This window comes from Cucurbita pepo, chromosome LG14 (assembly GCF_002806865.2).
Source record: "Cucurbita pepo subsp. pepo cultivar mu-cu-16 chromosome LG14, ASM280686v2, whole genome shotgun sequence".
Classification (NCBI taxonomy): Eukaryota; Viridiplantae; Streptophyta; class Magnoliopsida; order Cucurbitales; family Cucurbitaceae; genus Cucurbita; species Cucurbita pepo.
In genome coordinates, this window is record NC_036651.1 from 2,797,029 (window position 1) to 2,810,182 (window position 13,154).

The window sequence follows — 13,154 nt, forward strand, 5'->3', positions numbered from 1 at the left end:
CACACCTAATGTTTCGTTCTTCTCTTCGACCGATGTGGGATCTCACACGTTATCAATCTCACAGTTTTAAAATGCGTCTATTAACAATATGTTTCCACACTCTTATAAAAAATGTTTAGTTCTCTTCTCCAATTGATGTGGGATTTCACAGTACTGTTACTAATACAATAATTTTATTCTACAAGGTCGGGAATGACAGTATCTCCTCACCTCCACCTTTGTCCCCATAACTTGAGGGTGAAGATTCCTCAAACCCGCAAAGATCCATTCGTAAGACCAACAATATCTTTCTCATCCTCGAGTTAACCTTATATTAAGTTAAATCAAACATATTTTTTTGATCTCGCGCCTACTTTTGTCATTCCTACCACATTATCTATAAATTAACCCTAAATTCTCGAACTAAATTTTAAAGATTTTCATTACATTAATAATTCCGAAACCCGTAATGGGTTCTTTTGCTCTTAATTATTATAATGTAATGTCAACAAAAAAAAAATAATAATAATAATTAGAAAAATCTCATGTACTTTGATGTTCTAGAAAATAATTATGGGTAATTGGGTTAGTGAAGTGGTGTATTTTAATTAATACAATAGAACAATGTGCATATAATGTCACACAGCATTAACATAAAGCTATATAAAATTTTATTAATCTAATTGGATTTACATTTTACATCATCCAATTTTCATAATTTTTATTATATACAAGAAAAAGACAAGACAAAAACAACAATAATTAGTTGGTTTATATTAATTTCTTTTTTATGGAAAAAAATAATGTTTTTGGGAAAAGTTGTTAGCATTAACAATAAAAGATAAGCTTGAATTATAATTGTAATTATTTTTTAATTGACTTTTAATTCTATTTCTAATTCAGCAATTTTGATTGGTGCACTCCAATTATTTAATTGCCAATGATGGTTCCTTTGTTTAAAATATTATTTAATAATTTCCCTTAATGAGGACAAAGGTAAATAATTATCAAATAACAAAGCAGCCCACCCCATTAATTTTTCTCTCATGTTTTTTTTTTTTTAATAATTGNATAATTGAAAAAAAAAAAACATACTTTAGCATTGGAATAAAGAAAAATGTTTAATTTATTAATTAGTGACATTAGCATATTAATTAAGTAAATATAATGAGAGCATAAAGTTTAAAGAAATGTATGGAGGAAGTGAAGACTTTGATCTCTCCAAGATTTTTATGCTGATGAGATAGTGACTGACTTTAATACTTTATTGCATTTTTTTTTATTTATTTATTATACAAAAAAATATATATATAAAAATATAAATTTCCGTGTTAATTTTATTGAAGAACTAGGTAGAGAGATTGTTCTCGTATAGGCTATATAACCCACTTGTCTCGTCAACTTGAATGGTACTTTTTTTTAGTTGCCATAATTTTTTTATATAATAATGACTCTGACTTTTTTGAACTCAAACAAATTACAGTCGGTATAATAATCATTTTTTTATTATTATTATTGTTNGATCTCTCCAGATTTTTATGCTGATGAGATAGTGACTGACTTTAATACTTTATTGCATTTTTATTTATTTATTTATTAGATAAAATAAATAAATAAATATAAATGATCCGTGTTAATAATTTTATTGAAGAACTAGGTAGAGAGATTGTTCTCGTATAGGCTATATAACCCACTTGTCTCGTCAACTTGAATGGTACTTTTTTTTAGTTGCCATAATTTTTTTATATAATAATGACTCGACTTTTTTGAACTCAAACAAATTACAGTCGGTATAATAATCAAATTTTTTTTTTTTTATTATTATTGTGGATGATTATTCGGGGAGTCCCACGTTGGCTAATTAAGAAGATAAGAGGTACATGTCCCTTGTTTATTGAGACGAGATTGGTGATCACTAATGGTTAGAACTCAAACTAGTCCAGGTCACATATGATGTCATCTTAAACAAAAAGGTAGGAATGAAAACTATACAAAAAAGACAGAAAAACTAATAAAACTTAAACGTCTCGATAATATAAAAGAGTTTACTTAGTATGTTGCAAGTCCTCGAAAGATATTTATTTTCTCTTTTGTATCCTTTTAAAAATTAGATCGAGAGATTCGGACTATAGCCCACTTGTCTCTTCAACTTGAACGATGAATTTTATTTTTTATTTATTATTTATTTATATAATTTGTATTTTTTACTCTGGTTTTTTAAAATAAAAAATAAAAAATCGTGCGNTGATGATTATTCGGGGAGTCCCACGTTGGCTAATTAAGAAGATGATTGTAGGTTTATAAGTAAGGAACACTATCTTCAGGTTAGAAGAGTATATGTTTAAAGTGGTGCAGAACTATCTCATCCATGAGTCGGAGTTGAATCACATAACAATTCAACCATCCTTGAGACAACTTATTCCTAACGAGAGGATCCCAACCTTGTCAAGCTTTTGAGCTAGATAGTATTAGGGGCTCGTAAATGGGTTTTCCCTATTCTCATATGGGGTCCTTTTATCGTTGTGTGTGCCTGAGTTTGATGAGTTCAAAATGAAGGTCTTTGTTGAGGCTCAGAACTCAACACTCTTGATGCACTCAAATGGTAGAAAATGTATCAAAAGTTATGCACGAGAAGAGGTACATGTCCCTTGTATTGAGACGAGATTGGTGATCACTAATGGTTAGAACTCAAACTAGTCCAGGTCACATACGATGTCATCTTAAACAAAAAGGTAAGAATGAAAACTATACAAAGAAGACAGAAAAACTAACAAAACTTAAACGTCTCGATAATATAATATGTTGCAAGTCCTGGAAAGATATTTATTTTCTCTTTTATATCCTTTTAAAAATTAGATTGAGAGATTCCGACTATAGCCCACTTGTCTCTTCAACTTGAACGATGAATTTTATTTTTTATTTGTTTATATAATTTTTATTTTTGACTCTAGTTTTTAGAAATAAAAAATAAAAAATAAAAAATTGTGGATCGTGGGAAAGCTCCAAGGAGGTGTGGCTGTCAATGGTTCTAGGGTTCATCCATATCCTCAACCAAATCTGTCTCCTTCCCATCACTTATATAAATTATTTTTAATTTAATTGTAAACAAGAAACAGTGATGTAACATTCATTAATTTATACAAAAATCCAATTTTTTATATAAATTTTTAAAAATTTACATTTATATTTTATTTTTACACATTTAAAATGAAATGTAACTTTAAATTTTAATTGTTTTGTTATAAATAATTAATTTAATTCTCCCTAAGTTTTATTCTATATCAAATGATTGGGAGAAGAAATTGATTTGATGGAATAATTTCCCCCAAAAAAAAGTAATTAAAGCGAAGAAAATATTTTTGGTGTTTGATTAGACATGGCTTAAAGGTTATGACTTTTTTTTTTTTTTTTCTTGAAATAAAAGATTTTGACTTTTTCTCCCAAAAAAAAAAAGAATCCAATATTTATGGAAAGATTCTATCTTGAAAGAAGGAATATTCCAATGTTGTGGCATAGAATCTATACAACCAATTATATAATATCATATATATATATATATATATATATATAAATATTAAATATTTTCTCTCTATATATAAACAATACTATTAATAATAAATATATTTTTTTTTGTTTAGTAGGCATTTGACTACTCTAAATTGAAAATTTAGATTTTAATAAGCATAAAATTAATTTCAAAATTAGCGAAATTAAAAAAAAAATCTATTTTATTATCTCAACACTTCAAATTATTAATCAATCAATCAGTCAATTGCAACATGTAATTAAAAATAAAATATAAATTTGGATGGAAAATGGTATATTATATTAATATAATATCAACCCCTCAATTGGTATTGTAAATGCCTTAAAAAAAAAGTTCAAATCAACTAATCTTCTTTAATTAATTTTTTAAAAATAAATTTATAATTTTGTCAACCTAACATCGTTTTCCATGTATTTATTATTATTTTCTGTTTTTGGAGGTTTCAAGGGTTGGAGATAAATACAACATTAATTAGTGAATTAATTGACCATTTCAAATTACAAATTTAAAAAGTTATAGTAATTATAAGCATCCCCAAGAAAATAATAGAATAACAAAAGGTAATTTCAGGTCGGCAAGATTAAGAATATTAAATATGGTTTATTCTATCAATTTCTAATAAAAAAAAATGTTGGTTATTATTGGCTTAATTACTTTAGGAAACGATATACGTTTAATTCGTGAAATTTCAAACGGGTGTTTATTTGATGTCCAAAGTTTTAAATCCAACGCTTCTATTCTATTGTTGGAATAGTTATGATTTTTTCTTTTTAACAAAACCATTTTGTTTAAAAGTACTTTTAAATAATTTAATTTAAGGCAATGATGTTAGTTCATCTAAATTTCACTCCATAACATAGCTCTAGAACGTCCTAATTATGTGTTATGTAGGTTTATGTACTATTAACGAATAAGTAGCTTACAAATTATTTTAGAGATAGAACTAAATTTTGTCGGGTAACTTTTTATATATAAAATATTTATTTCTAAAAAAATTATTTAGGGACGCCGTCATTTATTCCTTCCTAAATTTTACCCGTTAACTTTTTCAAATCGGATTTACATTCGTCTAGCCGTACAAGAAGACTCAAACATTTGACGAGAAAAAAAAAATGAAACTAACAAGTATTAATTGAAAGAGGGGTAATCAATGGAATTAAAAAAAAAAATAGAGACAATTTGATTAATGATTGAATAAAATGGGGATGGGATTTTATTTATTTATTTATGGCAAAAAAAAATAAAAAAAAATGGTTAAAGAATAGAAAAGATCCAAATTCCAAAAAAAAAAGAAAAAGAAAGAAAAAAAGAGGGAGTTGTAAGCCACAAGAGATTTTGAAATATTCGAGGTTGACAATGAAGGGCACAAGTTGTACGGATAGAGACAGGTTCGGAACGTTCCAGAGTTATGGGGGCCGCCCCCACCGGCCGGGACTCGGCGCGCCGTCGCAACTTCCGTCGCCGCGACACAGACAACAAATTGCATTTCATTTATATTCTATTCTTCCATTCACTGTTTTAATTTTAATAATAAATAGCTTATTTAAATCTTATCTACTTTTTATTTTAAAGACCCAATTTTGATCTGACAATGACTTTATTTTGTTTTCATTTGATTTTCTAATTTTAATCAATACATATTTGTTTGCTCTTTTTTTTTTTTTATAATATATATTTATAATCTGTCCTTTGACTTACTTTATCCTTTAATGATATCCCAATTTTCATTAATTTGAATAAAAGAATACAAATGGATAATAGAATAAAAGAAGAAAAGTACAGTACGAAACAGTGTTATAAATCCATTCCAAGTGTTCATTTGTTACATAATCTAATAGACAAATTTTATTTATAAAAAAAAAAAAAAAAAAAAAAAAAAAAAAAAAAANGTATAATTTTGAAAGAAAACTAAAAATAAAATAGTTAATCTAATAGAAGTTCTGAAATCATAACTAATCTAAAAATTAATAAACTCCAGGTCAATGGAACATGGATAAAAAGTTTAGAATATTATAACGTACCTTTCTCCTCTAATTATTTCATTTTTTCATCGCTTCAAAAATTTCCGAACCTGAAGCAACTCTGCTCTGCAATTACAAACACCTTAGTATTTGAATCACAATTTTATCAGATTCGAATACATGGAAACCCATTTTGTAAACTTGAGCTTCAAAGTAATGTTTGAAGCCATTTTTTAATCCCATAGGAATAATCAAATGATAACGACTTCCTTGACGTTCGAATCTAACTAGATGCCGAGGATATGTAATTGTAAACAAACACTTGGAAAAAGAAAAATGCATGAACAGTCATCTTATGTTAATGAAGATACCAAGATAATTCGATGCAAATCTGAGTCGATGTCAACAAAAAAAATAACTTTGAAACCCATAATGATCATAAGAGGGGGAGGGAGAATCATAAACCTAGGCATGTTGTAAATCTGCAGATGACAATCATGAGAAGCTGCTAGCTTGGTTCATACAATCCGCTCCAACTCCCTTGCGTAACTGAGTGTTTGGTTGATAAGTTGAAGAGAAGGAATTTCCTTGCAAGGTGCAGATTCTTTCACCTTCTGGAAATATAAGATGCCGTTCGTTATCTCCCACTCGGGATGCTCCTGCATTGAAACATAAGATTTCCATCAACAGGTGCAAACCCTCCAATGGAAACTACTCCTAATAGGAACCACGGACCCTTCATAATATGATATGATATTGTCCACTTTGAGCATCGTTTTAGTTTTTGTTTTCCCAAAAGGCCTCAAACCAATGAAAATGTATTCCTTACTTATAAACTCATGATCGTCCCCTTAGTTAGCCAGGGTGAGACTCAACATACTGCAGATCAGTTCAATGGACTATATGCACCGCATCATGGTAAATGTTTCGCAGTTCAGTGAAAAAAAAAAAAACTTTGGTCTAACCTAAAACTTTTTAGTGATTACGTAGATTATCGATGGCTAGATACCATCCAACAGACTTAACAGAGGTTACCTCCTTGACATATTCCAAAAGTTCCTGGTCAGAGGAAAACAGCAGCATTTGGCGGGCATTACTTATTGAAAGATAATCATATGCCTTTTCACTGCAACCGGCTATTTCATCCCTGGAAGTGGCAGAAAAGACGCAAACTATGAATAGAAACTAAGAATGAAATGGACCTGCTACTTGTCAGTGACCCCAAGTAAGAAGAGAGAGTGAGAGAGAATTCGGCAAACACTTCGAAGGAGGTGGGATTTCTCATCTATCACTATATTACTTAGACACCTTATTTAGATGAGTTACCTTACAGTCTTTGCAAGGAGGTCCATAAAATAACCAAAGGTTTCATGTGGCACTGTCTGTCGAGCACTCAATACACGGTTGTAAGCCCCTTCCATGAAAGATTGCTCCAGCTCTACAGCATGTTTAATGCATGGGTTCTCCAAAGCAGAGGTGGAGAGAAGTTCAAGTTCAGTATGAAATTCAGCAATTCTGTTCTGTACAAGAAGCCTCAAAAGGTTGAGACCCAAGATGGGATACTCCTGAGGGGATGGCGGAAGGCAGTTACTGCTCCGAGAAAAAAAAAATCATGAGATAAAATTAGTTCAAACTCACAAGGTAATATCAAGTGATCTCAATGTGGCAATTCTGGTAAAATGCAAGATAACCACAGGAAGCTCAGCCTAAAGTTATAGATTAAATATCAGTTTTGAACATAAAGATAACTCATAGAAGATGTTTGTCTGATAAGTTTGGATCCATTTACTAATGTGCAGCAATTCATTGTCAGTCCACCATCTCACTGAATCAGTTCAGTTGAATTAATTAACTTATTTACATGAAAGAAAGAAGATAATACATTAAAGTAAACTAGTGAATACTGACAAACTAAGAGAATTATAATTGCAAATAATATCAATAAGCAGCTTTTGTTTTCGATGATGTTTCACTTTAAATAAACAAAGAATCAAATAGCTCAATAGAACTTCAGTTAAATTTATATCTACGTGAATGAGTATAAATCATTTAACTCTTACGAGAATTTAGGAATAAACAAGCAAATATACCGAGATTTAATCAATTAAATAGAATTTAGGAATTCAAATTTCACTTAAGAGAAACATACCGAGCATCAGTATAGTAAGGCTTCAATTGGAAGAAATCTCTTTCAAATGCATCTTGATCTTCAATCTTCACACTAAGTAATACAGCATGCTCGTATATATCCCCTGAAGTCCCCAAGTGAACATAAAAATTGTACAAGATTTCAATTTAGAAAATGACTATACAGGGAAAGAAAAAACCAAAGTTCCATACAGATAACAAAGTCTTGCGTACAGAAAATTATGCATCAGAATATTCAATGACCCAGAAAGTAAATTATTTATCCACGTCCAAGTGATCAAGTTTCTGTGATTCTCAAATTTTTATTAGATAATTAATCAATTTACGACATTTGCTTCTCATATTTCGTACATCTGAGTAAAATTGCTTCAATGGCTCATTAAAACGTTAGACAAATTTTCATCGACTGGTATCGGTCATCTAGCTTCTAAGATGGGAAAATGGTTCCAAGGCTCCATAATAATCTTATCATTGAAGATAACAGAAGCTAGTAGCTTATGCTTGTAGTTCGGGTTGTGGCTTTACAGTCACTAATCATGCAATTGAATAACAATTACCAAGCTCCATACAAATATAAGTCTCCATATGTTACTATGAAGATGCATGACCAGACTATAAGTTTCTCTTCAGTTGAGTAATTTCAAGACCCAAGCGACAGTAAATTATTCCAAATTATTCATACAGAAAAATATAGGCCAGCCAATAAGAGCTATAGAACTACGGCATGGAGTATGCATTCTTACTAGCTACCGTCAATTCATGGACTGCATTGGGCGTATCTTCAAACAATGGTGGAAGACTTCTAAATCCAGTTAAAAGAACCTGCAAAAATAAAATGAAGAAAGATTTCGGAAACTTGAGCAACATTATCAAAACCAACTTCTCAAGAAAAGAAGAAAACACGCTAAAACTCCAGAAACGTAGCGAACGGAGGAGTCATAGGGAGAAACATTAGGGTTCTGAAATAAAACCGACACCTTCAGCTGAGGGAGGAGATTGCTACAAGAATCGTTATCGTGCCTAACAAACGCAGCTTTGAAGCGATCGAAGTGCTGCGAGACCTCAGTTAGCTTTGGATCCATGGCGATCTTCGTCTCCTTCAATTTCTTCCTCCGCATCTCTCAGATGAAATTGAAATGAAGATGGTCACCTTTGTTTGTTGTCTTTGCTTGCTCTTCAAGAAGGATTTGCACTTTCTCTAAGACTCACAAATGGGTCGAATCCGAACCGACACCCATACCCGACCCAGATACTGTAATAAACTTATAGAACAACCCGACTTAGGAGAGGAAATTTATTACTAATCATACTTAAAAAAATTAGGCTAAGTTATTTAAATTAAGTTAAACTGTATTGCATGCTTTTAGTTTTTCACACGTGTGAAATTATCTTGTCATTGAGTTGTAAATCGCTCCAACGATAATGTATTACTATATAACATCATCACTAGCAGCAGATATATTTCGTTACGTATAGTCATCACCATCAACCTCACGGTTTTAAAACCTGTCTATTAGGGAAGTGGTTTAATCCTAACTAGTGTCTTGAAGTGATTTAATCCTAACTAGTGTCTTGCACTATTCGGTAACCGGTAACCGGCTCTCCACCATTTGTAACAATCCAACTCAAACTTACTGCTAGCCATTTGTAACAATCCAGCTCAAACTCCCCGGCTCAAACTTCCATTTGTAACTACCCAACTTGTAACTATCCAACTCAAACTTCCATTTGTAACAAGCCAGCTCAAACTTACTGTTAGCCATTTGTAACCATTTGTAACAATCCAGCTTAAACTTTCGGTAGTAATTTCTATTGATAACAGGCTCTGATACTATTTATAACCGTCCAAATCCACTACTAACAATTTTCATTCGTAACTGGGTCTGATACTATTTGTAACAGCCCAAACCCACTACTAGCGAAAATTGTCCGGCTTATTCACTTTGATCAAGGGTACTAACAACAATACTAAAATAATTATAATAAAGTAATTTTTCGTTATATAAAATTCCTCAAACTAATCTCATCAAACGAAATGCTAATATCCCAACACCACAGACAGCCAAACAAATGTGAAATTCTAGAAAACCCCTCAGTTAAATGAAGAGAAAAAAGCAGCAAAAGAGCAAAGAAGCAGAGCGAGGAATAGGGACAAGAAAGTAATTTCGCGTGGCAATTTCCCTCCATCCTTCCTAAACGCCATGGCCTCATAAAGCGGGAAGCAATTCACCACTGTAAATCCAGCCAGAAAAATCTGAACAAAAACTTCTTCCCACGCGCCGCCGGACCTCCAAATCCCAATAAGTCCGCCGGCGAAACCGGCTAAGTTAACAATCGCCGCCGTGGCCATGGGCAGGAACATCGGCGAGGAGGTTCCAAACTCAAACAACTCCTGATCGTATCGCTTGCTCTGGTCTTGGTCGACAACTTTGCTGGTGACATTGAAACCTAGCGCCGAAATCCCAAGAGACTTCAACGAAAACTCAATGGATGCAAAGAAGTAGCTAGACAGCGCTCTTACGCTCCAAATCCTCTGATCGTTCCACCATTTCTGGAACGTGCTTCCTTCCTGAAGAAACTCCAGAAGGTCTTGGCCATAGGCTCCGAGGAACAGAAATGCATACACTGAAAACCATGGATCCCAAACCCTAGGGAAGACGGAGGCGCCATTGAGAAGAGCCAATTGGGGGAGAAAGGCATAAACCGTGACGGGAATACACAAAAACCCCCAAAACGCGTTATGACAATAAGAAATACCCATGAGAAGGCCCATGGACCTCACGCCGAATGTAATTGGGCTGTACTTTGAGAATGTCACTTCCAAAAGCCCAATAGCCCATCTCTTCACTTGATTCACCGCGTCCAGAAGGTTCATCGGAGCGTCGCCGTAGAAAGCTGCCCTGTTTGGATTACAGAACACACTCTTCCACCCCTCCGATTTCTGTAGATACGCCGTGAAATAATCCTCCACTAAAGACCCATATCTAAACCCCAATTTGGAACCCCATTTGGTGTTAATCTCATAATCACACCTCGCAACTAGATGAGCCAAGTCCAACACCTGTCGAGACCGAATGGAGTTTTGGACAACATGACTTGGGTGAAGCTCGGGGAGCTCAGGTGGTTCGAGCGCCGATGGGCCACCGAAGAAAGTTCGTCGAACAAAAAAACACCCGGTGCCAAGATAGCCTGGGCCAAACAACCCATCCATACCAATTGGGTTAAATATGAACAGCCGCATATACTCGCTGCCATACACATCATTCTTGCTGATCCCACGGAATCGTTGAGGGAACTGAACGTAGCCACAATTGCTTCCAAAATTTGGGTCCATAAAGTAACATAACACCCGAAGAGGTGTTTGCGGGTCGTTGGAATAGGTGTCACAGTCCAAAGTCAGGACAATCGGTGCGTTGCTCATTGTAGCTGACACTCGCAGCTGTTGCAGTAAAACACAATTAAGTGACAACAACAACTTTGATATGAGAAAGGAAATGAGTAAAAGGGTTAATTACCAGAGCATTAAGAGCACCAGCCTTGAAATTGTGTCGTGAAGTTTCACTTTTTTGCCTTGAAACATAGATGAGATTTGGTAATGACTCTCCAGTTATGTCAGTGTTCTTACTGCTCTCCAACAATACGTGAATGATTGTCGGATGATGTCGTGGAGTGAAGGAATTGGTCCATTTACCCAAAATCATTCTCTCTTCTTCTCCATTCATGAACTCTTCTCCAACCTTCCCTTTCTCCAAAATATTTTCTATTCGAATTTTCATTTTTGCATACATTATCTGCACATCCAAACACAACCCATTTCTTAAATTTTTATTTTTCTTGTTTTATAAGAACTAATATACACAGAGTTGTTTATGTTAGACGAACACAACTCTACACAATGGTATGATATTGTCTACTTTGAGTATAAGCTCTCATGTCTTTGCTTTGAGTTTCCACAAGGGGGGATTCCCTAAATTAGTCGATATGGGACTTTTATCATCCAACACTTCTCCTCGAACAAAGTACGTCTCCCTTTAATCGAGGCTCGACTCTTTTGGAGTTTTAATCATTTTTTACTGCCTTCGAAGAAGCTCGACTCCTTTTCTTATGAAATTCTTTGTTCGACATTTGAGGATTTACCAATCTATTGACACTACTAAGTTAAGGGCATGACTCTGATACCATGTTAGACAAACACGACTCTCCACAATGGTATGATATTGTCCACTTTAAGTATAAGCTCTCATGGTTTTGCTTTGGGCTTATCCAAAAGGCATCGGAGAGAGTATTTTTCGTTTATAAACTCATGATCGTTCCATGGATGAGTTCCGAGACTTTCATCATCCAACAGTTTCAATAATATTTTTAAATCAGATTAAACAGCCTGGCTAATAATTTCTACTACTCACATTTCAAATCCAAATTTAAAATATTTAAGAAAATTCAGTGAATTTTCCAAAAATAGTAATTTAAATTAATTTGGAATAAACGATTTTTTTTTTTATTATTAAAAAAATATAGATTATGTACCTTGATCTTCTCCGATTCAGAGTCCAAATCCTGGTTGGACTCGAAGAACGCCTCGGGATTCCTTTCAACGACGTGGTTTTTCCTGCAAAACGGCAACCATTCGGCGGCGAATCTGGCCGCTTCCATGAAAGCGAAGAGCGTCACGGCGGAGCCGCCGTCGTCGGAGATATAGACGGAGATCTTAGTTGTCGGGTAGTCATAAGCCAAGACGGACAATGCTGTGTTGATGACGTTGATTGGTGGCTCCTTGTACGGATCCGCAGTGCAAATGAAGACATCCAACGCCGGAAAATCCGAATCGTTTTTTAGTAACTGCTTGAGGTTATTAGGGAACTCGCGGCGGCGGAGGGGAATCATACGGTTGCATTGAGTGGTGGCCCACAAGAACGCTAAAACGACGTCGGAGATGAATAGAGAAATAGAGACGAAGAAGGAAGAAACAGAGGTGGGGGATTTGAGAAGTGAAGTTAAGTGGTAATAAAACAGAGATAAAATGGCAGCGGCGTAAACGGCGGCGAAGAGGCGGTTGAAGAGAGTGGTGCGGCGGGAGAGGTGTTGGGAGTTTAGTGGGAGTGGCGGAGGGTTTGGTATGGCGGCGCGTGCAATGTATTGCTCCATGATTTTTTGGAGTGTGAGATTTTGCATCCGAACTTATTGGTTGAATTTTATAATTTATTTCGAAACCCTTCATTTTCTTAAATTTAGAAGTGCGGGCCTGGGCATGGTGAGCGAATATTCTAATGTTATGTTATGAAAATATAGGTAAAAAAAATATATATTTATTTATTTAATAAATAGAAAATTATTTATCGTGGGCTCTAAAACGTCTTCGTTCATACATTCATATTCAATTATTAGGGTCACAGTACAACATGGTCCGAGTTGGATTTCAAATTGGGTTGAGAAATTTTCTTGGAGAAGTTTTGGTTGATTGGATTGATAACCTAATACTTCGATCCGGGTCAACCTTAGATTTTTGTCCCATAAATCTA

The 13,154-nt window shown here is 33.9% G+C and overlaps 2 protein-coding genes across 5 annotated transcripts; both read right to left on the reverse strand.

Moving 5' to 3' along the window:
• Positions 1–5,456: 5,456 nt before the first annotated feature.
• LOC111810259 (26S proteasome non-ATPase regulatory subunit 8 homolog A-like) lies at positions 5,457–9,520 on the reverse strand. Of its 3 annotated transcripts, none has more exons than XR_002817391.1 (7): positions 8,613–9,520; positions 8,379–8,457; positions 7,637–7,739; positions 6,814–7,077; positions 6,523–6,634; positions 5,953–6,146; positions 5,457–5,613 (listed from the first exon to the last, which is right to left on the reverse strand). XR_002817391.1 is itself a non-coding variant. In XM_023696914.1 (6 exons), the coding sequence occupies exons 1-6, from the start codon at positions 8,751–8,753 to the stop codon at positions 6,006–6,008; spliced, it is 840 nt and encodes a 279-aa protein (XP_023552682.1). In that variant the 5' UTR covers positions 8,754–9,520; the 3' UTR covers positions 5,810–6,005. The 3 variants fall into 3 exon arrangements, 1 of the variants encoding a protein (XP_023552682.1); XR_002817392.1 differs by having other exon boundaries at positions 5,569–5,608; XM_023696914.1 differs by lacking the exon at positions 5,457–5,613 and having other exon boundaries at positions 5,810–6,146.
• An 89-nt stretch (positions 9,521–9,609) lies between these two features.
• LOC111810258 (cellulose synthase-like protein G3) lies at positions 9,610–12,825 on the reverse strand. 2 transcript variants are annotated; one of them, XM_023696912.1, is made up of 3 exons: positions 12,163–12,825; positions 11,151–11,426; positions 9,610–11,074 (listed from the first exon to the last, which is right to left on the reverse strand). In XM_023696912.1, exons 1-3 carry the CDS (start codon positions 12,805–12,807, stop codon positions 9,728–9,730), a joined length of 2,268 nt encoding a protein of 755 aa, XP_023552680.1. In that variant the 5' UTR covers positions 12,808–12,825; the 3' UTR covers positions 9,610–9,727. The 2 variants fall into 2 exon arrangements, with proteins under 2 accessions (XP_023552680.1, XP_023552681.1); XM_023696913.1 differs by lacking the exon at positions 11,151–11,426 and having other exon boundaries at positions 12,163–12,823.
• Positions 12,826–13,154: the final 329 nt, after the last annotated feature.

What these genes read in the sequence shown, in the direction of transcription:
- LOC111810259 (XM_023696914.1), bottom strand. Translation starts at nt 8,753, where the DNA reads ATGCGGAGGAAGAAATTGAAGGAGACGAAGATCGCCATGGATCCAAAG. An exon ending in CTCCTTGCAAAGACTGTAAG is followed by an intron (nt 6,635 to 6,813) that starts GTAACTCATCTA and finishes TGCCACTTCCAG; the next exon opens with GGATGAAATAGCCGGTTGCA. An exon ending in TTTTGGAATATGTCAAGGAG is followed by an intron (nt 6,147 to 6,522) that starts GTAACCTCTGTT and finishes GTTTCAATGCAG; the next exon opens with GAGCATCCCGAGTGGGAGAT.
- LOC111810258 (XM_023696912.1), bottom strand. Translation starts at nt 12,807, where the DNA reads ATGCAAAATCTCACACTCCAAAAAATCATGGAGCAATACATTGCACGC. An exon ending in CTGAATCGGAGAAGATCAAG is followed by an intron (nt 11,427 to 12,162) that starts GTACATAATCTA and finishes TTGGATGTGCAG; the next exon opens with ATAATGTATGCAAAAATGAA. An exon ending in CTGGTGCTCTTAATGCTCTG is followed by an intron (nt 11,075 to 11,150) that starts GTAATTAACCCT and finishes TTACTGCAACAG; the next exon opens with CTGCGAGTGTCAGCTACAAT.